Source organism: Anas platyrhynchos, chromosome 31 (genome assembly GCF_047663525.1).
Source record: "Anas platyrhynchos isolate ZD024472 breed Pekin duck chromosome 31, IASCAAS_PekinDuck_T2T, whole genome shotgun sequence".
Classification (NCBI taxonomy): domain Eukaryota; kingdom Metazoa; phylum Chordata; class Aves; order Anseriformes; family Anatidae; genus Anas; species Anas platyrhynchos.
In genome coordinates, this window is record NC_092617.1 from 5899889 (window position 1) to 5924365 (window position 24477).

Here is a 24477-nt window from a genome sequence, read left to right on the forward strand (position 1 = left end):
GTCCTCTTTGGATCATGTTTTTTTGGAAATCTTTGCATTTTAGTCATTTCAAATCCTTGACTCTTGGTCTTTGCATCTTGATATTTGTAAATCCTTCGTTTCATCCTCTTTGGATCATGGTTTTTGGAAATCTTTGTGTCATGGTCTCTGCAAATTTTTCCTTCATTCTTTTTGCTTCTTGGTCTTTGTGTCTTGGTCTTTGTAAATCCTTTGCTTTGTCCTCTTTGGATCATATTTTTTGTAAATCTTTGCATTTTGGTCATTTCAAATCCTTGACTCTTGGTCTTTGCATCTTGGTCTTTGTAAATCCTTCGTTTCATCCTCTTGGGATCATGTTTTTTGGTAAATTTTTGTGTCTTGGTCTTTGTAAATTTTTCCTTCATCCTCTTTGTATCTTGGTCTTTGCATCTTGGTCTTGGCATTGTTCTCGTTCCAAATTCTTCGCATTTCTTGCACATTTCTTTGCAAACCCTTTGCTTTTTGCTCTTTGCAAATCCCTTTTTTTTTTTTTATTTTTCATGCTCTTTTTGCATCGTGCTCTTTGCAGACCCTTTGCTTCTCTTGCCTCGTGCTCCTCGTCCCTTTGTGTCCTCCTCATCCTCGTGTCCTCCTCATCTTCCTCATCCTCACGTCCTCACCTTGCACCACCCTCAGCCTCGCTTCCCCTTCTGCAACTTGCCCAAGATTTCGGCCCATTTTTCCCCCTAAAATCCCACAAAATCAGTTAATCGACCTCCCCCAGCAGACCTTTCGTTTATTTTGGGGGAGAAAAACGTGAAATTGGCTTTTTTTATGGAGGTCAGACACATGCTGCAGCAACTGACTGCAAAAAAAAAGGGGGGTGGCCTGCGTAAGGGAAACAAATTCAGTGGGGGGGGGGTTCCCAAAACCCAGCATTTTGGGTCTAAAAAACCCAATTTAGGTAAAAACCATAAATAACCAGCAAGGAACAGGGCCACCCTGTGACGCACAACCCGGAAAAATCGGGGTGCGCAAGGGATTGGCGTGGCCCCGCCCACTTTGGGGTGAAATCATCCATTTTTGGGGCCCCCGCGTCTCGTTATTTTGAGCCCAAATTCCCATTTTGGAGGATTTTGGGGGGGTTATTTTCGGCCAGGCTTGCTCAGCACCCCGCGTTCCCCAGCCCGCGGATGCCGCGCCGCCGCGTTCACCGCTCGCAGCCCCCCAAAACCCCGGGGATTTTCCATCCCTGCTGACAGCCGGACCTAAAATCCCGCAAAATTGACCCAAAACCATCCCCATTTTATATTTTTTTTAATATTTTTCTGCCCCGTGGCGACGGCGCTAACTCGCTCTCGCCTCTTCTCCCAAGCCTTCCTGGACTCCTACACGGAGGTGGAGGAGGACGACGACCTCGACAACCTGTGGACCACGGCCTCGACCTTCATCGTCCTCTTCATCCTCAGCCTCTTCTACAGCGCCACCGTCACCTTGATCAAGGTACGGATTTTGGGGGGAAAACGCCCCAAAACGGGGCTGGTTGGGTGGCCACTGGGAGACGTGGGGATGGGATCCACCATGTCCAAGAGCCGTTGAGTTGCAATAGAGCAAAGCCAACACCTCTCACACTCTTATATTCATTTTCCCCCCAAATTTTACTAAAATCTCAATGTTTTACCCCATTTCAAGACTTTTTAACATCAATCCCATCTCCTAATGACTTTTATTTAAGCAGAATTGGGTTAAAAGATGAGGAATTGGATCCACCACATGCAAGAAGACATTGAGTTTCCAAGGTGCAACCTCCTACCACCTCTCACACTCATAATTTCTCTTTTTTCCCCAAAAACTTTGCAAAAATCTCAATTTTTTACCCCATTTCAAGACTTTTTAGCATCAATCCTATCTCCTAATGACTATTATTTAAGCAGAATTGGGTTAAAAGATGAAGAATTGCATCCAGCACATGCAAAAAAACACATTAAATTGCAGCAACCTCCTGTCTCTTCCTCGCACTCATAAATTCAGATTTTCCCCCAAATTTTGCAAAAATCTGAAATTTTAATTAACCAAAACCCTCATTTTCCCCATCACCAGGTGAAATAACCCGGCTCCTGTCGGATTTTGCTGCCCACCGTCACCGGACGCCTTTTCCACATGGTGCAACCCCCTCCCTTTTCCCTTTTCCTTGTAAATAGTCATCGTGAAAATAAACATTTTTTTTTCTCCGGATTCTGCGTGGTTTTGTGCGTGTGTCGTGCATCGTGCCAGGATTTGGGTTTGATTTTTTTTTTTTTTTTTGGAAAAAAAATGGATTTGCATGATCTTGCAATTTTATTTTATTTTATTTTATTTTATTTTATTTTATTTTATTTTATTTTATTTTATTTTATTTTATTTTATTTATTTTATTTTATTATTTTATTTTATTTTATTTTATTTTATTTTATTTTATTTTATTTTATTTTATTTTATTTTATTTTTTGCAGTGGATTACATACTCTTGCAATTTATTTGTGTTTTTTGTTGTTGTTGTTATTTTGTTGTTTATTTTATTATTTTTATTTTTTTTTGCAATAGATTGCATGCTTTTGCAATTCTTTTAATTATTATTATTATTATTTGCAATGCATTGCATGTTCTTGTAATTTTTTTATTTTTTTTTGCAGTGGATTGCATGTTTTTGTAATAATATTATTATTATTATTGTTATTATTATTATTATTGTTATTATTATTATTATTATTATTATTATTATTATCATTATTATCATTATTATCATTATTATCATTATTATTATTATTTTGCATGGATTACTCGGTCTTGCCCTTTATTTGGAGTTTTTTAGTGGATTGCATGCTTTTGCGATTTATTTTATTTTATTTTATTTTAATTTTATTTTATTTTATTTTATTTTATTTTATTTTATTTTAATTTTATTTTATTTTATTTTTTATTTTATTTTCCAATAGATCGCATGCTTTTGCAACTTATTGAATGTTGATTTTTTTCTTTTTTTGCTATAAACTGCATTTTCTTGCAATCTATTTTGGGGCTTTTGCGATGGATTGAGTGTCCTTATAATATTTTATTTTATATTTTATTTTGTTTTGGTTTATTTTATTTTATTTTAAGATAAGATCGTGTTGGGTCTTCCAAGACCACGTTGGGTCTTCCAAGACTTTTTTGGGTCTTCCAAGACCAACTTGGGTCTTCCAAGACCGATTTGGGTCTTTCAAGACTTTTTTGGGTCTTCCAAGACAGATTTGGGTCTTCCAAGACCAACTTGGGTCTTCCAAGACCGATTTGGGTCTTCCAAGACTGAATTGGGTCTTCCAAGACCGATTTGGGTATTCCAAGACCGATTTGGGTCTTCCAACACCAAATTGGGTCTTCCAAGACAACGTTTGGTCTTCCAAGACTTTTTTGGGTCTTCCGAGACTTTTTTGGGTCTTCCAAGACTTTTTTGGGTCTTCCAAGCCCCTTTTGGGTCTTCCAAGTCCACAACCAGGCAGCCAATTAGCATCGCGGAAGGGTCGTTAGGGGTTAATTAGCTGGGTTAATGACGGCGTCCCCTGCCCCACGGATCTCTGGGATGGCGGTGGGCCGAGCGTCGCGAAATGGGGCGGAGGAGGAGCCTTCATCACCCTCTTCCTCCTCATCCTCTACGTCAGACCCCAGACCCTGCCCACTCCGTCCCCTCCTTCCCATTGGCCAACGGCCTCGGAGGGAGGACAAGCCAAAAAACGGGGTGAAAAACACCAGAAAATGCCCAAAAAACGTTAAAATCCCACTTTATTAACAAATTTCCACTATTTGTTTCTCCATTTCCATATTTTCAGCAAAAAATCCGCCTTTCTCCTCGCTCCCGCCATGTTTTTCCCATCATGCACCGCGCCCGTCCGTGGGAAAGGCGCCGGGGGTGGTTTTGGGGCAGGAAATGGCTATTTTGGGTGCGGTGACTCAGACGGAGAGGCGCGGTTTGGGTAAACAGGACACATCTGGCCGGGGTGACGCCGAAATCCAGATGTTTGGCGCTGCTTTTTTTGGGGGGAAAACAACCAGTTTCGGCTCCCCGAATGACTCAGGCGGCAGCCCAAGAAACCACGGCGGGGAGGAAAGAGGAGAAATGAAAATGGCTTTTGTCGTAAACAGGATTTTGGGGTTTTTGGTCAAAAAAATGAAATTTTGGCTCCCCGGCACGCAATCGAGCCACGGAGGGGTGTAGGGCTGGGGAGGAAAATGGGGGGAAAAAGGTGGAAAATGGGGAAAAAAAAAAAGGGAAAAAATGTTTTTTTTGAAGCTTTGTGATTAGGATAAGATCAACACAAAGTGGCTTCACTTTTTGGGGGGAAAAATGGGTTTTTGGCAACGTGATGGACATTGGGATGCGATAACACAACAGTGCTTTTTTTGGGGGAAAAAATGGATTTCTTGAGGCTCGATGAAGATTAGGCTGAGATGAAGCAACACGATGAGGCTTCATTTGGGGGGAAAAATAGTCTTTTTTGTTAACCCGATGGAAACTGAATAGGAAGCACCAACACAACAGGGCTGTTTTTTGGGGGAAAAGGGGTTTTTGGAGATTTATGGAAGTTAGGGTGTGACGCACCAACACAACATGGCTTCATTTTGGGGGAAAAAAAGAGTCTCTCGAAGCCTCCTGGAGATCACTGAGGCAACGCGGCTCCATTTTGGGGTGGAAAAAGGGGTTCTTGAAGCCCGTGGAAACAGTCTGAAAATCGTTTTATTCTGTGCATTTTCGGGAAAAGCACAAAAAATTTTGGTCCAACCCCTGGGACAACGGAGGGGTGAAGACCTCCAGCGATCAGAGGACCTGTGGAGACACCAAAATTAAAATTTTTAGCTTTAATTAACGTTAATTATCAGCGTTTTGGGGTGTGGGGGGGTACCTTGAAGAGGGTGACGCCGGTGCTGTAGCAGAGGCTGAGGAGGAAGAGGATGACGAAGGCCACGGCGGTCCAGAGGTCGGAGACGTCTTCGTCCGCCTCCAGCTCCGTCTCCTCGCCCAGGGCCACCATGATGCATTCTGGGGAAACTGACCAAAAAAAGGGGACGGGGGTCAGCACCAAAAAGACGTGTTTTTACCCATTTTCCACCCAATTCATCCACAAAACCCTACAACGAGCAATGGGATCGTGGGGATTTTTGGTACATGCATCAAAACCCCATGTTTTCACCTATTTTCCACCCAATCCTTGACCAAAACCCTTCAACAATCATCATGATCATGAGGATTTGGGGTACATGCACCAAAAAGCCACATTTTCACCCATTTTCCACCCAATTCCTCCCAAAATTTGATGCATTTTTGATACATGCATCAAAAATCCACATTTTCACCCATTTTCCACCCAATCCTTGACCAAAACCCTTCAACAAGCACCATGGTCATGAGGATTTTGGGTACATGTACCAAAAAGCCACATTTTCACCTGATTTCCACCCAATTCCTCCACAAAACCCTTCTGCAAGCAACAGGATCACAAGGATTTTTGGTGCATGTACCAAAAATCCACATTTTCACCCATTTTTCCACCCAGTTCCTCCACAAAACCCTACAACGAGCAATGGGATCATGAGGATTTTTGGTACATGCATCAAAACCCCATGTTTTCACCTATTTTCCACCCAATCCTTGACCAAAACCCTTCAACAATCATCATGATCATGAGGATTTGGGGTACATGCACCAAAAAGCCACATTTTCACTCATTTTCCACCCAATTCCTCCCAAAACCTCTTCTGTAATCAACAGGACCATGACAATTTTTGATACATGCATCAAAAATCCACATTTTCACCCATTTTCCACCCAATCCTTGACCAAAACCCTCTAACAAGCACCATGGTCATGAGGATTTTGGGTACATGCACCAAAAAGCCACATTTTCACCCATTTTCCACCCAATTCCTCCACAAAACCCTACAACGAGCAATGGGATCATGAGGATTTTTGGTACATGCATCAAAACCCCATGTTTTCACCTATTTTCCACCCAATCCTTGACCAAAACCCTTCAACAATCATCATGATCATGAGGATTTGGGGTACATGCACCAAAAAGCCACATTTTCACTCATTTTCCACCCAATTCCTCCCAAAACCTCTTCTGTAATCAACAGGACCATGACAATTTTTGATACATGCATCAAAAATCCACATTTTCACCCATTTTCCACCCAATCCTTGACCAAAACCCTCTAACAAGCACCATGGTCATGAGGATTTTGGGTACATGCACCAAAAAGCCACATTTTCACCCATTTTCCACCCAATTCCTCCACAAAACCCTTCTGCAAGCAACGGGATCACAAGGATCTTTGGTGCATGTACCAAAAAGCCACTTTTTCACCCATTTTTCCACCCAGTTCCTCTCCAGAACCCTTCAACAATCATCATGATCATGAGGATTTGGGGTACATGTACCAAAAAGCCACATTTTCACCCATTTTCCACCCAATTCCTCTCCAAAACTCTTCCATAAGCAACGGGGCCATGAGGGTTTTTGGTGTATGTATCAAAAAGCCACTTTTTCACCCATTTTTCCACCCAATCCCTCTCCAAAACTCCTCAACAAGCAACGGGGCCACGAAGATTTTGGCGCATGCACCAAAAAAAGCCATATTTTCACCCAAATTCCACCTAGTTATTGGGCAAAACCCTGCTGCGAGCAAAAGAGCAGTGGGTTGATTTTTGGTGCATGAAAAATAATAATTATAATTTTTGCCCATTTTCTACCCAATTCACGTCCAAAACCCTGCCGCAAACAAAGTGGAAGTAGGATATTTTTTTTAGCTAAATGTCACATTTTCACCTATTTTCTACCCAAATCCCTCTCCAGAACGCTCCCAGCAAGGAGGGATTTTTGGTGCGTGCAGCAAAAACCCCATTTCCGCCTGTTTTCTCCTCAATTCGTGTCTAAAACCCTGCCGCGAGAAAAGGGGAAGTGAGATTTTATTATTATTTTTTTGGGTAAGTGCAGCAAAACACCGCATTTCCACCCATTTTTTCTCTCGTTTCTCTCTAAAACCTTGCTGCAAAAAAAGAGGATTTTTTTTAAATTTTGGTGCGTGCAGCAAAAACCCAATTTTCCCTGTTTTCTACCCAATTCTTGGCCAAAACCCTGCTGCGAGCAAAGTGGGAATCCCTAATTTCTGTAAATCCTGCTCTTTTTCACCTCTCTTGATTAAAAAAAATAGGCAAAAAAGAGGGGAAAATGGAAAATTGATTAGCCCCTTCCTAATTGATTAGCCCTCTCCCTAATTGATTAGCCCAATTCCTAATTAATTTGCTATGTCCTTAATTAATTAGCCCAATTTCTAATTGATTAGCCCAATTCCTAATTGATTTGCCCAATTCCTAATTAATTAGCCCCATTCCTAATTAATTTGCTCTGTCCTTAATTAATTAGCCCCATCCCTCATTGATTAGCCCCGTCTCTCTTTAATTAGCCCCGTTGCTAATTGGGAGGGTTTGGGAGGAGGTGGATGTGCTGGATGAAGGTACATTTCTGGGTGATTTCTCTGTTTTTTTAATATTATCTTTTTTTTTTTTTTTCATTTTTATTCTGATTTTCAAATTTATCATCATTAATTATTATTTTTTTAATTATTATCATTAATTTCCTTTTGGGAGGGGATTGGAAGGAGGTGGATGTGTTGGATGAAGACACCAGTGCTGGCACATTTCTGTGTGATTTCTCTGTTTTTTTGGTTTTTAACTATTTATCCTTATTTTTTTCTTATTTTCATCATTATTATCATTTTTTTTGAATTATTATCTTTTTTTATCCTTTTTTTGGAAGGGGATTGGGAGGAGGTGGACACACTGGATGAAGACACCGGCACCCTCATATCTCTGTATGATTTCTGTGTTTTTTTTTTTTGTTTGTTTGTTTGTTTTTAATTATTATCCTTTTTTTTTTTTTTCCATTATTTTTTTTCATCATTATTATTATCTTTTTTTTTTTTTTTGAAAAATTCTTTTGATTTTTTTTTTTAATTTTTTTTGGAAGGGGACTGGGAGGAGGTGGACATGCCAGATGAAGACACCAGCACATTTCTGTGTGATTTCCTTGTTTCTTCTTATTATTATTTTTAATAATATTTTTTTTTATCTCTTCTTTTTATTATTTTTTCATCATCATCATTATTGTCATTTTTTATTTTTATTTTTTAATTAATATCAATATTTTTTCGGAAGGGGACTGGGAGGAGGTGGACATGCTGGATGAAGACACCAGTGCCAGCACATTTCTGTGTGATTTCCATGTTTCTTCTTATTATTTTTTTAATAATAATATTTTTATCCCTTATTATTTTTTCATCATCATTATTATCTTTTTTGGGGATTTTTTTGTTTTTTTGTATTATCATCTTTTTTTTTTGGAAGGGGATTGGGAGGAGGTGGACGCACCGGATGAAGACACCAGTGCTGGAACTTTTGTGTGTGATTTCCATGTTTCTTCTTATTAATTATAATTTTTAATAATAATATTTTTATCTCTTATTATTTTTCATCATCATGTTTTTTTTTTTAATTTTTTTTGATTTTTTATCCTTTTTTTTCGGAAGGGGACTGGGAGGAGGTGGACGCACCGGACGAAGACACCAGTGCTGGAACTTTTGTGCGTGATTTCCATGTTTCTTCTTATTATTTTTAATAATATTTTTATCTCTTATTTTTCATCATTATTATCATTTTTTTTAATTTTTTTGATTTTTTTATATTTTTTTGATTTTCTGTTTTGTTTTTTTGTTTTTTTGTTTTTTTTATTTTTTTCTTTTTTATTTTTGATTTTTTGATTTTTTGATTTTTTTGATTTTTTTGATTTTTTTATTTTTTATTTTTTTGATTTTTTTTGATTTTTTTATATTTTTTGATTTTTTTTGAATTTTTTTGATTTTTTTTTTATTTTATTTTATTTTTATTTTTTATCCTATTTTTCGGAAGGGGACTGGGAGGAGGTGGACACACCGGACGAAGACACCAGTGCTGGACCTTTTGTGTGTGATTTCCATGTTTCTTCTTATTATTTTTAATAATAATATTTTTATCTCTTATTTTTCATCATTATTATCATTTTTTTGATTTTTTTTATTTTTTTGGTTTTTTTGTTGTTTTTTTATTTTTTTATTTTTTTTATTTTTTTTGATTTTTTGATTTTTTGATTTTTTGATTTTTTGATTTTTTGATTTTTGATTTTTTGATTTTTTGATTTTTTGATTTTTTGATTTTTTGATTTTTTGATTTTTTGATTTTTTGATTTTTTGATTTTTTGATTTTTTGATTTTTTTGATTTTTATTTTTTTGATTTTTTGATTTTATTTATTTATTTATTTATTTACTTCGATTTTTTTTGATTTTTTTTGATTTTTTATCCTTTTTTTCGGAAGGGGACTGCGAGGAGGTGGACGCACCGGACGAAGACACCAGTGCTGGACCTTTTGTGTGTGATTTCCATGTTTCTTCTTCTTATTTTTAATAATAATATTTTTATCTCTTATTTTTCATCATTATTATCATTTTTTTAATTTTTTTGATTTTTTTGTTTTTTTTTGTTGTTTTTTTATTTTTTATTTTTTTTATTTTTTTAAATTTTTTTTGATTTTTTGATTTTTTTTGATTTTTTGATTTTTTGATTTTTTTGATTTTTTTATTTTTTTTATTTTTTTTATTTTTTTTTAATTTTTTTAATTTTTAATTTTTTCTTATTATTTTTAATTTTTTTAATTTTTTTTGATTTTTTATCCTTTTTTTCGGAAGGGGACTGGGAGGAGGTGGACGCACCGGACGAAGACACCAGCGCTGGAACTTTTTGTGCGTGATTTCCATCTTTTTTATTCCCACACTTCAAATTTCCCCCCCCCACCACACTTAAATTTTTCCCGCCGAACTCATATTTTTTCTATTTTTTCCATCCTTATTAACAATTTTTGGGTTTTTTTGGACGGATTTACAAGGACGGATTTTGGACGGCCCCGCGCTCAGTAGCAGGTGCTGTCGGCGTCGCTCAGGACCACCGAGACGTTGACTTGGGTGGGTTTACCCGTGCTCTTATCCAGGCTTTTTTGGACAAAATTCAGCGGGATCCCGTCGTGCCCCACCACGCAGGCGAAAACGTCCCCGCGCTGCCACTCGGCCGCCGCCACGCTCAACTTGCTGTAGACGCTGAAGAGCCCGGCCTCCCCTTCTTGGGGTCCGAAGGTAGAGAAGCTTCCGGAAGCCACCGGTCGGTCCTGCTGGGTCCAAGTCACCAAAATGTCGCGGGGACGGAAGCCCGAGGCCAAGCAGGTCAAGGTGGCGGTCTCTTGGCGGGCCAGTTCCTCCGCCGGCGGGGGGAAGACGTAGACGGAGGGCGCCTGCACCGAGACGGCTGCGGGGTGGGCGCAAGAGAAGGTCAGCGGGGGGGCTCCCAGTAAGAGCCTTCCCGTTGGCTGGGGCCTCCCAGTAAGACCTTTCCAGTTGGTTGGGGCCTTCCAGCTTGATAGACCTTCCCAGTAGGCTAGATCTTCCCAGTAAGGTAGACCCTTCCAGTTGGCTAGGTCCTCCCAGTAAGACCTTCCCAGTTGGCTATGTCCTCCCAGTAGGACCCTTCCTGTTGGCTGGGGCCTCCCAGTAAGACCTTTCCAGTTGACTAGATCCTTCCAGCTTGATAGACCTTCCCAGTAGGCTAGATCTTCCCAGTAAGGTAGACCCTTCCAGTTGGCTAGGTCCTCCCAGTAAGACCCTTCCAGTTGGCTAGGTCCTTCCAGTAGGCTAGATCCTTCCCAGTTGGCTAGGTCCTCCCAGTAAGACCTTCCCAGTTGGATAGACCCTTCCAGTAGACAAGACCCTTCCAGTTGGCTAGGTCCTCCCAGTAAGACCCTTCCCAGTTGGCTAGGTCCTCCCAGTAAGACCTTCCCAGTAGGCTAGATCCTTCCAGTTGGCTAGACCCTAGTTGGCTAGGTCCTTCCAGTTGGATAGACCTTTCCAGTAGACAAGACCTTTCCAGTAGGCTAGGTCCTCCCAGTAAGACCTTCCCAGTTGGATAGACCTTTCCAGTAGACAAGACCCTTCCCAGTAGGCTAGGTCCTTCCAGTTGGATAGACCTTCCCAGTTGGCTAGGTCCTCCCAGTAAGACCTTTCCAGTTGGTTGGGGCCTTCCAGCTTGATAGACCTTCCCAGTAGGCTAGATCTTCCCAGTAAGGTAGACCCTTCCAGTTGGATACACCCTTCCAGTTGGCTAGGTCATCCCAGTAAGACCCTTCCAGTTGACTACATCCTTCCAGTAGGCTAGGTCCTCCCAGTAAGACCTTCCCAGTTGGATAGACCCTTCCAGTAGACAAGACCCTTCCAGTACGCTAGGTCCTCCCAGTAAGACCCTTCCAGTTGGCTAGGTCCTCCCAGTAAGACCTTTCCAGTAGGCTAGGTCCTTCCAGTTGGATAGACCCTTCCAGTTGGCTAGGTCCTCCCAGTAAGACCTTCCCAGTTGGCTAGGTCCTCCCAGTAAGACCCTTCCAGTAGACCTCTTCCAGTTGGCCAACCCAATCCACTCAACTCCTCCAGCCAACTGGTTCCACCTGGCCCCAAACTCCTCCACTCTTTCCCCAAAAACGTCTCCACTCATTCCCCAAAATTCTCCGCTCTTTCCTTCCCCAAAAACGCCTCCGCTCTTTTTTTCCCCAAACTTTTTTCTGCTCGTTCCCCAAAATTCTCCGCTCTTTCCCCAAAAAGTCTCCACTCTTTCCTTCCCCAAAAACGCCTCCGCTCTTTCTTTCCCCCAAATTTTCCGCTCGTCCCCCAAAAACGTCTCTGCTTGTCCCCCAAAAATGTCTCCACTCTTTCTTTCCCCAAATTTTCTCCGCTCTTCCCCAAAATTGTCTCCGCTCTTTCCCCAAAATTCTCTGCTCTTTCTTTCCCCAAACAACTTCTCCTCTCTTTCTCTCCCCAAAAACTTCTCCGCTCGTTCCCCAAAATTCTCCGCTCGTTCCCCAAAATTCTCCGCTCTTTCTTTCCCCCAAAAACACCTCCGTTCATTCCCCAAAAACGTCTCCGCTCTTTCTTTCCCCAAATTTTCTCCGCTCGTTCCCCAAACTCCTCCGCTCTTCCCCCAAAAACGTCTCCGCTCGTTTCCCAAATTTTCTCCGCTTGTTCCCCAAACTTTTCTCCGCTCTTTCCCCAAAAACTTCTCCGCTCGTTCCCCAAAATTCTCCGTTCTTTCCCCAAATTTTTCTCCGCTCGTCCCCCAAAAACTTTTCTCCGCTCTTTCTTCCCCAAAAAACGCCTCCGCTCTTTTTTTCCCCAAACTTTTTTCTGCTCGTTCCCCAAAATTCTCCGCTCTTTCCCCAAAAAGTCTCCACTCTTTCCTTCCCCAAAAATGCCTCCGCTCTTTCTTTCCCCAAATTTTCCGCTCGTTCCCCAAAAACGTCTCCGCTCTTTCTTTCCCCCAAATTTTCCGCTCGTCCCCCAAAAACGTCTCCGCTCTTTCTTTCCCCAAATTTTCTCCGCTCTTTCCCCAAAATTCTCTGCTCTTTCTTTCCCCAAACAACTTCTCCTCTCTTTCTCTCCCCAAAAACTTCTCCGCTCGTTCCCCAAAATTCTCCACTCGTTCCCCAAAATTCTCCGCTCTTTCTTTCCCCCAAAAACGCCTCCGTTCATTCCCCAAAAACGTCTCCGCTCTTTCTTTCCCCAAATTTTCTCCGCTCATTCCCCAAATTTTCTCCGCTCGTTCCCCAAATTTTCTCCACTCGTTCCCCAAAATTCTCCGCTCTTCCCCCAAAAAAACTTCTCCTCCCCCATCTTCGGGCGGGGTTTCCTACCTAGGTCTTTCTGCACCGATTTGGTGACGGATCCTTGGATTTCGGGGCCGGCCACGCCGCAGGTGAAGCTCTCGCCGCTGTTCCACTCCTCGGCGCAGATTTTAAGGACGCTGGTGAGGCGGTAGAGGCCGTTCTCCTGTTTTTGGGGTTCCCCGGTGACCACGTCCAAGGCGGTCCCCTCGCTGCGGGACCACGAGAACTTCAAGTCCTGGGGGGCGTTGGTGGCCACGCAGGTGACGCTGGCGTTTTGGCTGATGTAGAGGTCCTCCAAGGATGGGGGGAGGAGGGTGACCTCCAGTTTGGGTCCGGCACCTGGGTGGGGTGGGGTGGGGTGGGGAGCGGCGTTGAGCGGGGTACGGAGGGTGGGGACGCCAAAATCCGCAGCCAAACGCTCGCCCCGTCTTCTCGATCCCACCAAAAATGGAGATTTTGGGGGCGTTTTGCAGCCAAACGCTCGCCCCGTCTTCTTGATCCCACCAAAAATGGAGATTTTGGGGGCGTTTTGCAGCCAAACACTCGCCCCATATTCTCGAGCCCACCAAAAATGGAGATTTTGGGGGCGTTTTGCAGCCAAACGCTCACCCCGTGTTCTCGATCCCACCAAAAATGGAGGTTTTGGGGGCGTTTTGCAGCCAAACGCTCGCCCCGTGTTCTTGATCCCACCAAAAATGGAGATTTTGGGGGTGTTTTGCAGCCAAACACTCGCCCCGTGTTCTTGATCCCACCAAAAATGGAGATTTTGGGGGCGTTTTGCAGCCAAACACTCACCCCATATTCTTGATCCCACCAAAAATTGAGATTTTGGGGGTGTTTTCCCCAAATTGAGCATTTCGGGGCAAGTTTTGGGACCTCGCTCCTACCAAAAGTAGAGCTTTGGGGCGTGGCCCCCCCTCGGGAGCTCTTGGCCGAGCACCAGACCCTAAAAACCTCCCCCAGAAGACAGGAATCGGGGCGTTTTCCAAGAAAATCGCAAAAAAAAAACATTTTTTCATTTTTTTTCCTAATTTTTTGGGGTCTTCATCCACCAATTTCCTTAATTCCTGCCTTTTAGCTCCGAAAGCCGCCGTCGCCGCGTTTTTGGGTGCCGCGACGTCACTCACCTGGCCGAGTGTCACCTCCTGGGTGCCCCCCCACCCCCAAGACCTCCACCCAACCGTCCTTCTTGACCTCCCACCCACCCCCCCACCCCAAGACCTCCACCCACCCCAAGACCTCCACCCACCCCAAGACCTCCACCCACCCCAAGACCTCCACCCACCCACCCCAAACCCCCCCGCCCCCAAAACCGCCCCCGAAACCGCCCCTCACTTGTGCAGTAGGTGCTGATGGACTCGACGATGGGTTCCTTGAGCGAGGTGTGGGACACCCGGCAGGAGAACTCGGCCCCCTGGTCCCAGCTCTGCCGGCTGACGTTGACCTGGCTCCACTGGGTGGCCTTCTTGTTGGAGCACTCGCTGCAGCTGTAGTTGTCCTCCTCCAGCTCCTGGACCTGCTGGTTGATCAGCCACTCCACCTGGGCGTTGCTGCCCTGCAGCCCCTCGATGAGGCACACCAGCAGGACGCGGTTCTCGGGGTCTTCTTGGGTTGGGTAGCTGAGGAGCTTCACCGTCGGGGGGATGTCCTCACAACAGTGGCCTACAGAAGAAAAGGATCAGAACCCATCTAGGAGTTGACCAAGATGTCTTGGAAGACCAAGATCAAGGTCAAAACCACCCAAAACCCATCTAGGAGTTGACCAAGTCATCTTGGAAGACCAAGATCAAGGCCAACCCAACTAGGAGTTGACCAAAAACCATCCAAAACCCATCTAGGAGTTGACCAAGTCATCTTGGAAGACCAAGACCAACGCCAACCCATCTAGGAGTTGACCAGGTCATCATGGAAGACCAAAATCAAGGCCAAACCCACCCAAAACCCATCTAGGAGTTGACCAAGCCATCATGGAAGACCAAGATCAAGGCCAACCCAAATAGGAGTTGACCAAAACCACCCAAAACCCATCTAGGAGTTGACCAAGTCATTGTGGAAGACCAAAATCAAGGCCAAAACCACCCAAAACCCATCTAGGAGTTGACCAAGTCAACATGGAAGACCAAGATCAAGGCCAAAACCATCCAAAACCTGTCTAGGAGTTGACCAAGTCATCATGGAAGACCAAAATCAAAGCCAAAACCACCCAAAACCCATCTAGGAGTTGACCAAATCATCATGGAAGACCAAAATCAAGGCCAAAACCATCCAAAACCCGTCTAGGAGTTGACCAAGTCATCTTGGAAGACCAAGACCAACGCCAACCCAATTAAGAGTTGACCAAGTCATCATGGAAGACCAAAATCAAGGCCGAAACTACCCAAAACCCATCTAGGACTTGACCAAGTCATCATGGAAGACCAAAATCAAGGCCAAAACCACCCAAAACCCAACTAGGACTTGACCAAGTCATAATTGAAGACCAAAACCACCCAAAACCCAACTAGGACTTGACCAAATCATCATGGAAGACCAAAATCAAGTCCAAAACCACCCAAAACCCAACTAGGCCTTGACCAAGTCATAATTGAAGACCAAAACCACCCAAAACCCATCTAGGACCCCACCAAACCCCCCCATGACACCAGGCCCGGCCTTTTTTTGGTCTCACCGGTGATGTCCTCGCTGAGGGAGGTGGAGGTGGGCGCGTGGGTGACCTTGCACTGGAAATTTTGGCCGTCGTAGCTGCTGGCCGGCACGGTGAGCTGGCTGCTGACGGTGTAGAAGCTGGCGCTATTTTGGACAGCCGGGAAGGTCAACTGGTCACCAGTGACACCAGAGACCCAAGTGACGGTGACGGGCTCGGGGAAGAAGTCGGTGACGAGGCAGCCGATGGTGACGTTGCTCCCGTCCTTGCAGTCGGTGGCGGGGACCAAGGGGTAGGCGGTGGGACGGGTGGCGGAGACTGGAGGAGGAGGAGAAGACCCCCAAATTGGTGGTCACCCAAATTCTGGTCACCCCGAAGTTTGGAGGAGATCCCCCCCCAAAAAAAAGTGATGTGAAAGCGCCCTCGAGACGCCGGGCGCCCCCGGGGGACCTCGTGGCCAGACAGGGGGGAAGTTCACGAATTTCCTCCCGACGCCGTTTCTCACCCCGAAAATAATTAAAAAAACCTCAACGCGGCGTTTCTCGCCCCAAAAAACCCACCCCCACGTCACGGCGTCGCACCGAGGTCTCCCACCCGCCCGCCCCGACCCCGAAATATTTCGGTGCGCGGCGTCGGCTGCGCCGCTCCGGCTGTCCCCCTCTAATTTGGGGGCTTTTCTGCGCTTTTTGGGACATTCTGATGGTAAGGAGAGGGGGGGGGGTTGGAGGGGACACGGGGCTGCTTTTGCTGAGCGGGGCTGGAGGAAAAAAGGGGCTGGATTGGCTAAAAAGTGAGGTTTTCTACCCAAAATTGAGGCTGAGCGCGACAAAAATGGCAAAAATTTGGGGTTTCCTAGAGGAGGTCGAGCACAACCGAAATGGCTCAAAACTGCGATTTTTTTAAATAATTTTGCAGCTGAGCATCGGTCAAAGACCTCAAAATTGGCTTTTCTAGGGAAAATCGAGGGTGAATATTTTTGGCAGGGCTCAAAATCGGTTTTTCCTCGAAAAAACTGGGGTCGAACAGGGCAAGCGCAGCCCAAAATCGGAGTTTCCTAGAGAAGATCGAGGTCGAGCATCACTGCACAGCTGAAAAAGTGAGATTTCCTCTAAAAATATCAGAGCTGAGCGTCACCGCGCAGCTCAAAATTGAGATTTCCTCTAAAAATATCAAATCGGAGCGTCACTGCGCAGCTCAAAATTGAGATTTCCTCTAAAAATACCCATCTGGGCATCTCTGCGCAACCCAAAAATGAGATTTTTCTCTAAAAATATCAATTCTGAGCATCTCTGGGCAACCCAAAAATGAGATTTCTTCTAAAAATATCAATTCTGAGCATCTCTGGGCAACCCAAAAATGAGATTTCTTCTAAAAATATCAATTCTGAGCGTCACTGAGCAGCTCAAAATTGAGATTTCCTCTAAAAATACCAATCTGGGCATCTCTGCGCAACCCAAAAATGAGATTTTTCTCTAAAAATATCAAATCTGAGTGTCACGGAACAGCTCAAAGATGAGATTTTCTCTAAAAATATCAATTCTGAGCATCTCTGGGCAACCCAAAAATGAGATTTCTTCTAAAAATATCAAATCTCAGCATCACTGCGCAGCTCAAAGATGGGATTTTCTCCAAAAATATCAATTCTGAGCATCACTGAACGGCTCAAAAATGAGATTTTCTCCAAAAATATCAAATCTGCGCACCACTGAACAGCCTAAAAATGGGATTTTCTCCAAAAATATCAAATCTGAGCATCTCTGCGCAGCTCAAAAATGGGATTTCCTCCAAAATTATCTAATCTGAGATAATTTTGAGATAATATCGAGGCGGTGCACGGCTCAAACTCGCCTTTTCCTTGGAACACCAAACCTGAGCATCCCACAAAAACCTCAAAAATTGATTTTTTGGGAAGAAAATCGAGGTTGAGGACCTCCGGCACAGCTCCAGGCTGGATTTTTTCTAGAAAAATCTCCAGGTTGAGCACTGCTGGTGGGATGGAACCTCATCGGGGTGGGTTTTTGGGGGGGTTCTTGGGTGGGCTTTGCTGGGACATCTAGGTGGGCTTCCCTAGCAGATCTAGGTGGGCTTCCATAGCACGTCTAGGGGAATATGGCTAGAAAAGCTAGGTGGGCATGGCCAGAACATCTAGGTGGGCTTCCGTAGCACGTCTAGGTCAGCATGGCCAGAAAATTTGGGGGGGCTTCCCTAGCAGATCTAGGTGGGCTTCTGTAGCACGTCTAGGGGAGTATGGCTAGAAAAGCTGGGTGGGCATGGCCAGCATGTCTGGGTGGGCTTCCCTAGCACATCTAGGTGGGCTTCCATAGCACGTCTGGGTGAGCATGGCTGGAAAATCCGGGTGGGCTTCCCTAGCATGTCTAGGTGGGCTTCCATAGCACATCTAGGAGAGTATGGCCAGAAAAGCTAGGTGGGCATGGCCAGCACACCTAGGTGAGCTTCCCAAGCTTATCTAGGTGGGCTTCCATAGCTCATCTAGGAGAGCTCGGCCAGAAAAGCGAGGTGGGCTTCCCTAGCAGATCTAGGTGGGCTTCCATAGCACGTCTAGGTGGGCTTCCCTAGCATGTGTAGGTGGGCTTCCATAGCACGTCTAGGGGACTATGGCTAGAAAAGCTAGGTGGGCTTCCATAGCACATCTCGGTGGGCTTCCGTAGCACGTCTAGGGGAGTATGGCTGGAAAATCTGGGTGGGCTTCCCTAGCATGTCTAGGTGGGCTTCCCTAGAAGCTCATCTAGATGGGCATGGCCAGAAAAGCTAGGTGGGCTTCCATAGCACGTCTAGGTGGGCTTCCCTAGAAGCTCATCTAGGTGGGCATGGCCAGAAAAGCTAGGTGGGCTTCCATAGCACGTCTAGGGAAGCATGGCCAAAAAAGCTGGGTGGGCTTTGCTAGAACAGCTAGGTGGGCTTCCGTAGCACGTCTAGGTGGGCTTCCCTAGCAGATCTAGGTGGGCTTCCATAGCACACCTAGGGGAGTTTTCCTAGCTCATCTAGGGGAGCATGGATAGAAAAGCTAGGTGGGCTTCCATAGCACGTCTAGGTGGGCTTCCATAGCACGTCTAGGTGGGCTTCCATAGCTTATCTGGGTGGGCTTTGCTAGCACAGCTAGGTGGGCTTCCATAGCACATCTAGGGGAGCATGGCCAGAAAATTTGGGTGGGCTTCCCTAGCACATCTAGGTGGGCTTCCATAGCACGTCTAGGGGAATATGGCTAGAAAAGCTAGGTGGGCTTCCATAGCAGATCTAGGTGAGCATGGCCAGAAAATCCGGGTGGGCTTCTCTAGCACATCTAGGTGGGCTTCCCTAGCACATCTAGGGGAGTATGGCTAGAAAAGCTAGGTGGGCACGGCCAGAACATCTAGGTGGGCTTCCATGGCACGTCTAGGGGGGCTTCCCTAGCTCATCAAGGTGAGCATGGATAGAAAAGCTAGGGGAGCTTCCCTAGCATGTCTGGGTGGGCTTCTGTAGCTCATCTAGGTGGGCATGGCCAAAAAACCTAGGTGGGCTTCCATACCGTGTCTAGGTGACCATGGCCTGAAAAGCTGGGTGATATTTGCTAGCACATCTAGGTGGGCTTCCATAGCACGTCTGGGTGAGCATGGCTGGAAAATCTGGGTGGGCTTCCCTAGCATGTCTAGGTGGGCTTCCATAGCACATCTAGGAGAGTATGGCCAGAAAAGCTAGGTGGGCATGGCCAGCACACCTAGGTGAGCTTCCCAAGCTTATCTAGGTGGGCTTCCATAGCTCATCTAGGAGAGCTCGGCCAGAAAAGCGAGGTGGGCTTCCCTAGCACATCTAGGTGGGCTTCCATAGCACGTCTAGGGAAGCATGGCCAAAAAAGCTGGGTGGGCTTTGCTAGAACAGCTAGGTGGGCTTCCGTAGCATGTCTAGGTGGGCTTGCCTAGCAGATCTAGGTGAGGATGGCCAGAAAATTCGGGTGGGCATTGCTAGCACATCTAGGTGGGCTTCCCTAGCAGATCTAGGTGGGCTTCCATAGCACGTCTAGGTGGGCTTCCATAGCACGTCTAGGGGACTATGGCTAGAAAAGCTAGGTGGGCTTCCATAGCACATCTCGGTGGGCTTCCCTAGCACATCTAGGTGGGCTTCCGTAGCACGTCTAGGGGAGTATGGCTGGAAAATCTGGGTGAGCTTCCCTAGCATGTCTAGGTGGGCTTCCCTAGAAGCTCATCTAGATGGGCATGGCCAGAAAAGCTAGGTGGGCTTCCATAGCACGTCTAGGGCAGTATGGCCAGAAAATCTGGGTGGGCATTGCTAGCACTGCTTGGTGGGCTTCCATAACATGTCTAGGTGGGCTTCCCTAGCAGGTCTAGATGAGCATGGCCAGAAAATTTGGGTGGGCATTGCTAGCACATCTAGGTGGGCTTCCCTAGCACATCTAGGTGGGCTTCCATAGCACGTCTAGGGGACTATGGCTAGAAAAGCTAGGTGGGCTTCCATAGCACATCTCGGTGGGCTTCCCTAGCACATCTAGGTGGGCTTCCGTAGCACGTCTAGGGGAGTATGGCTGGAAAATCTGGGTGGGCTTCCCTAGCATGTCTAGGTGGGCTTCCCTAGAAGCTCATCTAGATGGGCATGGCCAGAAAAGCTAGGTGGGCTTCCATAGCACGTCTAGGGCAGTATGGCCAGAAAATCTGGGTGGGCATTGCTAGCACTGCTTGGTGGGCTTCCATAACATGTCTAGGTGGACTTCCCTAGCAGGTCTAGATGAGCATGGCCAGAAAATTTGGGTGGGCATTGCTAGCACATCTAGGTGGGCTTCCCTAGCACATCTAGGTGGGCTTCCATAGCTCATCTAGGTGAGCATGGCCAAAAAATCTGGGTTGGGTTCCCTAGCACATCTAGGTGGGCTTCCATAACACGTCTAGGTGAGTATGGCCAGAAAATTTGGGTGGGCTTCCCTAGCACATCTAGGTGGGCTTCCATAGCTCATCTAGGGGAGCTTTCCTTGCTTATCTAGGTGAGCATGGCCATCAGAGCTTGGTGGGCTTCCCTAGCACGTCTAGGTCAGCATGGCCAGAAAATTTGGGTGGGCATTGCTAGCACTGCTTGGTGGGCTTCCATGGCACGTCTAGGTGGGCTTCTGTAGCTCATCTGGGTGAGCATGGCCAGAAAACCTGGGTGGGCTTTGCTAGCACTGCTTGGTGGGCTTCCCTAGCATATCTAGGTGGGCTTCCATAGCACGTCTAGGGGAGTATGGCTAGAAAAGCTAGGTGGGAACGGCCAGCATGTCTGGGTGGGCTTCCGTAGCACGTCTAGGTGGGCTTCTGTAGCTCATCCAGGGGAGCATGGCCAAAAAATCTGGGTTGGGTTCCCTAGCACATCCTGGTGGGCTTCCGTGGCACGTCTAGGGGAGCTTCCCTGGTAGATCTAGGTGATCATGGCCAGCAGAGCTTGGTGGGCTTCCCTAGCTCATCTGGGTGGGCTCTGCTAGGACATCTAGGTGGGCTTCCATAGCACGTCTAGGTGAGCATGGCCAGAAAACCGAGGTGGGCTTCTCCAGAACATCTAGGTGGGTTTCCGTAGCTCATCTAGTGGAGCATGGCCAAAAAATCTGGGTGGGCATTGCTAGAATATCTAGGTGGGCTTCCATAACACGTCTAGGGGGGCTTCCCAAGCTCATTTGGGTGAGCATGGCCAGAAAACCTAGGTGGGCTTCCATAGCACATCTCGGTGGGCTTCCATAATGCATCTAGGTGGGCTTCCATAGCACGTCTAGGGGAGCATGGCCAGAAAATCTGGGTGGGCTTCCCTAGGAGATCTGGGTGGGCTTCCCTAGCCCGTCTGGGTGGGCTTCCCTTGCTCCTTCAGGTGAGTATGGCCAAAAAATCTGGGTGGGCATGGCCAAAAAACCCAGGTGGGCTTCCATAGCACGTCTAGGTGACCACCATCCCCTTGGTGGCCACCATGACCTCCTGGTGACCTCCACCATGACCCCTTGGTGGCCACCATGACCTCTTGGTGGCCACCACCATCACCTTCTAATGGCCACCATGAGCTCTTCTTGATGGCCACCATGACCCCTTGGTGACCTCCACCATGACCCCTTGGTGACCACCATCATGACCCCTTGGTGGCCACCATGACCTCCTGGTGACCTCCACCATGACCTCTTGGTGGCCACCATGAGCTCTTCTTGGTGGCTACCATGACCTCTTGGTGGCCACCATGACCTCTTGGTGGCCACCACCGTCACCTCCTAGTGGCCACCATGATCTCCTGGTGACCTCCACCATGACCCCTTGGTGGCCACCGTGACCTCCTGGTGACCTCCAACATGACCCCTTGGTGGCCACCATGACCTTTTGGTGGCCACCATGACCCCTTGGTGGCCACCATGACCTCCTTTTAGTGGCCACCACCATGACCTCCTGGTGGCCACCACCATGACCCCTTGGTGACCTCCACCATGACCCCTTGGTGGCCACCATGACCTCCTTTTAGTGGCCACCACCATGACCCCTTGGTGGCCACCATGACCTCCTGGTGACCTCCACCATGACCTCCTGGTGGCCACCACCTTGACCCCTTGGTGGCCACCATGACCTTTTGGTGGCCACCATGACCCCTTGGTAGCCACCACGAGCCCTTGGTGACCTCCACCATGACCCCTTGGTGGCCACCATGACCTCCTTTTAGTGGCCACCACCATGACCCCTTGGTGGCCACTATGACCTCCTGGTGACCTCCATCGTGACCCCTTGGTGGCCACCACCATGACCTCTTGGTAGCCACAATGACCCCTTGGTGGCCACCACCATGACCTCTTGGTGACCTCCACCATGACCTCCTGGTGGCCACCACCATGACCTTTTGGTAGCCACAATGACCTTCTGGTGACCTCCACCATGACCTCCTGGTGGCCACCACCATGACCCCTTGGTGGCCACCATCATGACCTCTTGGTAGCCACCATGACCCCTTGATGGCCACCACCATGACCCCTTGGTAGCCACCGTGACCCCTTGGTGGCCACCATGACCTCCTGGTGACCTCCACCATGACCCCTTGGTGGCCACCACCATGACCTCCTGGTGACCTCCACCATGACCTCTCGGTGGCCACCATGACCTCCTCGTGGCCTCCACCATGACCCCTTGGTGGCCACCGTGACCTCCTGGTGACCTCCACCATGACCCCTTGGTGACCTCCACCATGACCTCCAGGTGGCCACCATGACCTCCTTTTAGTGGCCACCACCATGACCTCTTGGTGACCGCCACCATGACCCCTTGGTGACCTCCACCGTGACCCCTTGGTGGCCACCATGACCTCCTTTTAGTGGCCACCACCATCACCTCCTGGTGGCCACCACCATGACCCCTTGGTGGCCACTATGACCTCCTGGTGACCTCCACTTTGACCCCTTGGTGGCCACCACCATGACCCCTTGGTGGCCACCACCGTCACCTCCTAGTGGCCACCATGATCTCCTGGTGACCTCCACCATGACCCCTTGGTGGCCACCATGACCTCCTGGTGACCTCCACCGTGACCCCTTGGTGGCCACCATGACCTCCTGGTGACCTCCACCATGACCTCTCGGTGGCCACCCTGACCTCCTCGTGGCCTCCACCATGACCCCTTGGTGGCCACCGTGACCTTCTGGTGACCTCCACCATGACCCCTTGGTGGCCACTATGACCTCCTGGTGACCTCCACTTTGACCCCTTGGTGGCCACCCCCATGACCCCTTGGTGGCCACCACCATGACCCCTTGGTGGCCACCACCATGACCTCCTGGTGACCTCCACCATGACCCCTTGGTGGCCACCATGACCTCCTGATGACCTCCACCATGACCCCTTGGTGGCCACCGTGACCTCCTGGTGACCTCCACCATGACCTCTTGGTAGCCACTTTGACCTCTTGGTGGCCACCATGACCTCCTGGTGGCCACCACCGTGACCTCTTGGTGACCTCCACAATGACCCCTTGGTGGCCACCATCGTGACCTCCTGGTGACCTCCACTTTGACCCCTTGGTGGCCACCACCATGACCCTTTAGTGGCCACCACCATGACCTCCTGGTGGCCACCACCATGACCCCTTGGTGGTCACCATGGCCTCCTGGTGACCTCCACCATGACCCCTTGGTGGCCACCACCATGACCTCCTGGTGACCTCCACCATGACCTCTTGGTAGCCACCATGACCTCTCGGTGGCCACCCTGACCTCCTCGTGGCCTCCACCATGACCCCTTGGTGGCCACCGTGACCTTCTGGTGACCTCCACCATGACCTCCTGGTGGCCACCACCATGACCCCTTGATGGCCACCACCATGACCCCTTGGTAGCCACCGTGACCCCTTGGTGGCCACCATGACCCCTTGGTGGCCACCACCATGACCTCCTGGTGACCTCCACCATGACCTCTTGGTAGCCACAATGACCCCTTGGTGGCCACCACCATGACCTCTTGGTGACCTCCACCATGACCCCTTGGTGGCCACCGTGACCTTCTGGTGACCTCCACCATGACCTCTTGGTGACCTCCACCATGACCCCTTGGTGGCCGCCACCATGAGCTCTTCTTGGTGGCTACCATGACCTCTTGGTGGCCACCATGACCCCTTGGTGGCCACCACCGTCACCTCCTAGTGGCCACCATGATCTCCTGGTGACCTCCACCATGACCCCTTGGTGGCCACCGTGACCTCCTGATGACCTCCACCATGACCTCTTGGTAGCCACCGTGACCCCTTGGTGACCTCCACCATGACCCCTTGGTGGCCACCATGACCTCCTGGTGACCTCCACTTTGACCCCTTGGTGGCCACCACCATGACCCCTTGGTGGCTACCACCATGACCTCTAGGTGGCCACCATGACCTCCTGGTGACCTCCATCGTGACCCCTTGGTGGCCACCACCGTGACCCCTTGGTGGCCACTTTGACCTCTTGGTGGCCACTGTGACCTCCTGGTGGCCCTCCCGCGCCCACCTCTCCCCACGCGTCGTCTCCTTCGCCAGCACCAACCTGGAGGGAAAGAGGAGAAAAATTGGGGTGAAAAACCTCGATTTTGGGTAAAGTACCCGGATTT

General features: G+C 47.8%; 1 long non-coding RNA gene and 1 gene segment (V, D, J or C); both read right to left on the reverse strand.

The window, feature by feature from the left end:
- Nucleotides 1-3738: 3738 nt before the first annotated feature.
- Nucleotides 3739-7865, reverse strand: LOC140000072 (uncharacterized). The gene is made up of 2 exons (XR_011805363.1): nt 4875-7865; nt 3739-4798 (listed from the first exon to the last, which is right to left on the reverse strand). It is a non-coding gene; the product is annotated as an uncharacterized lncRNA (long non-coding RNA).
- A 1935-nt stretch (nt 7866-9800) lies between these two features.
- Nucleotides 9801-15755, reverse strand: LOC139999961 (Ig alpha-1 chain C region-like; the record flags this gene model as incomplete). The annotated part of the segment is given in 4 exon segments: nt 9801-10361; nt 12787-13098; nt 14095-14421; nt 15428-15755. Coding segments are annotated over 4 exon segments (1356 nt in total), but the record flags the coding sequence as incomplete, so codon positions are not given.
- Between the last annotated feature and the right edge of the window lie 8722 nt (nt 15756-24477).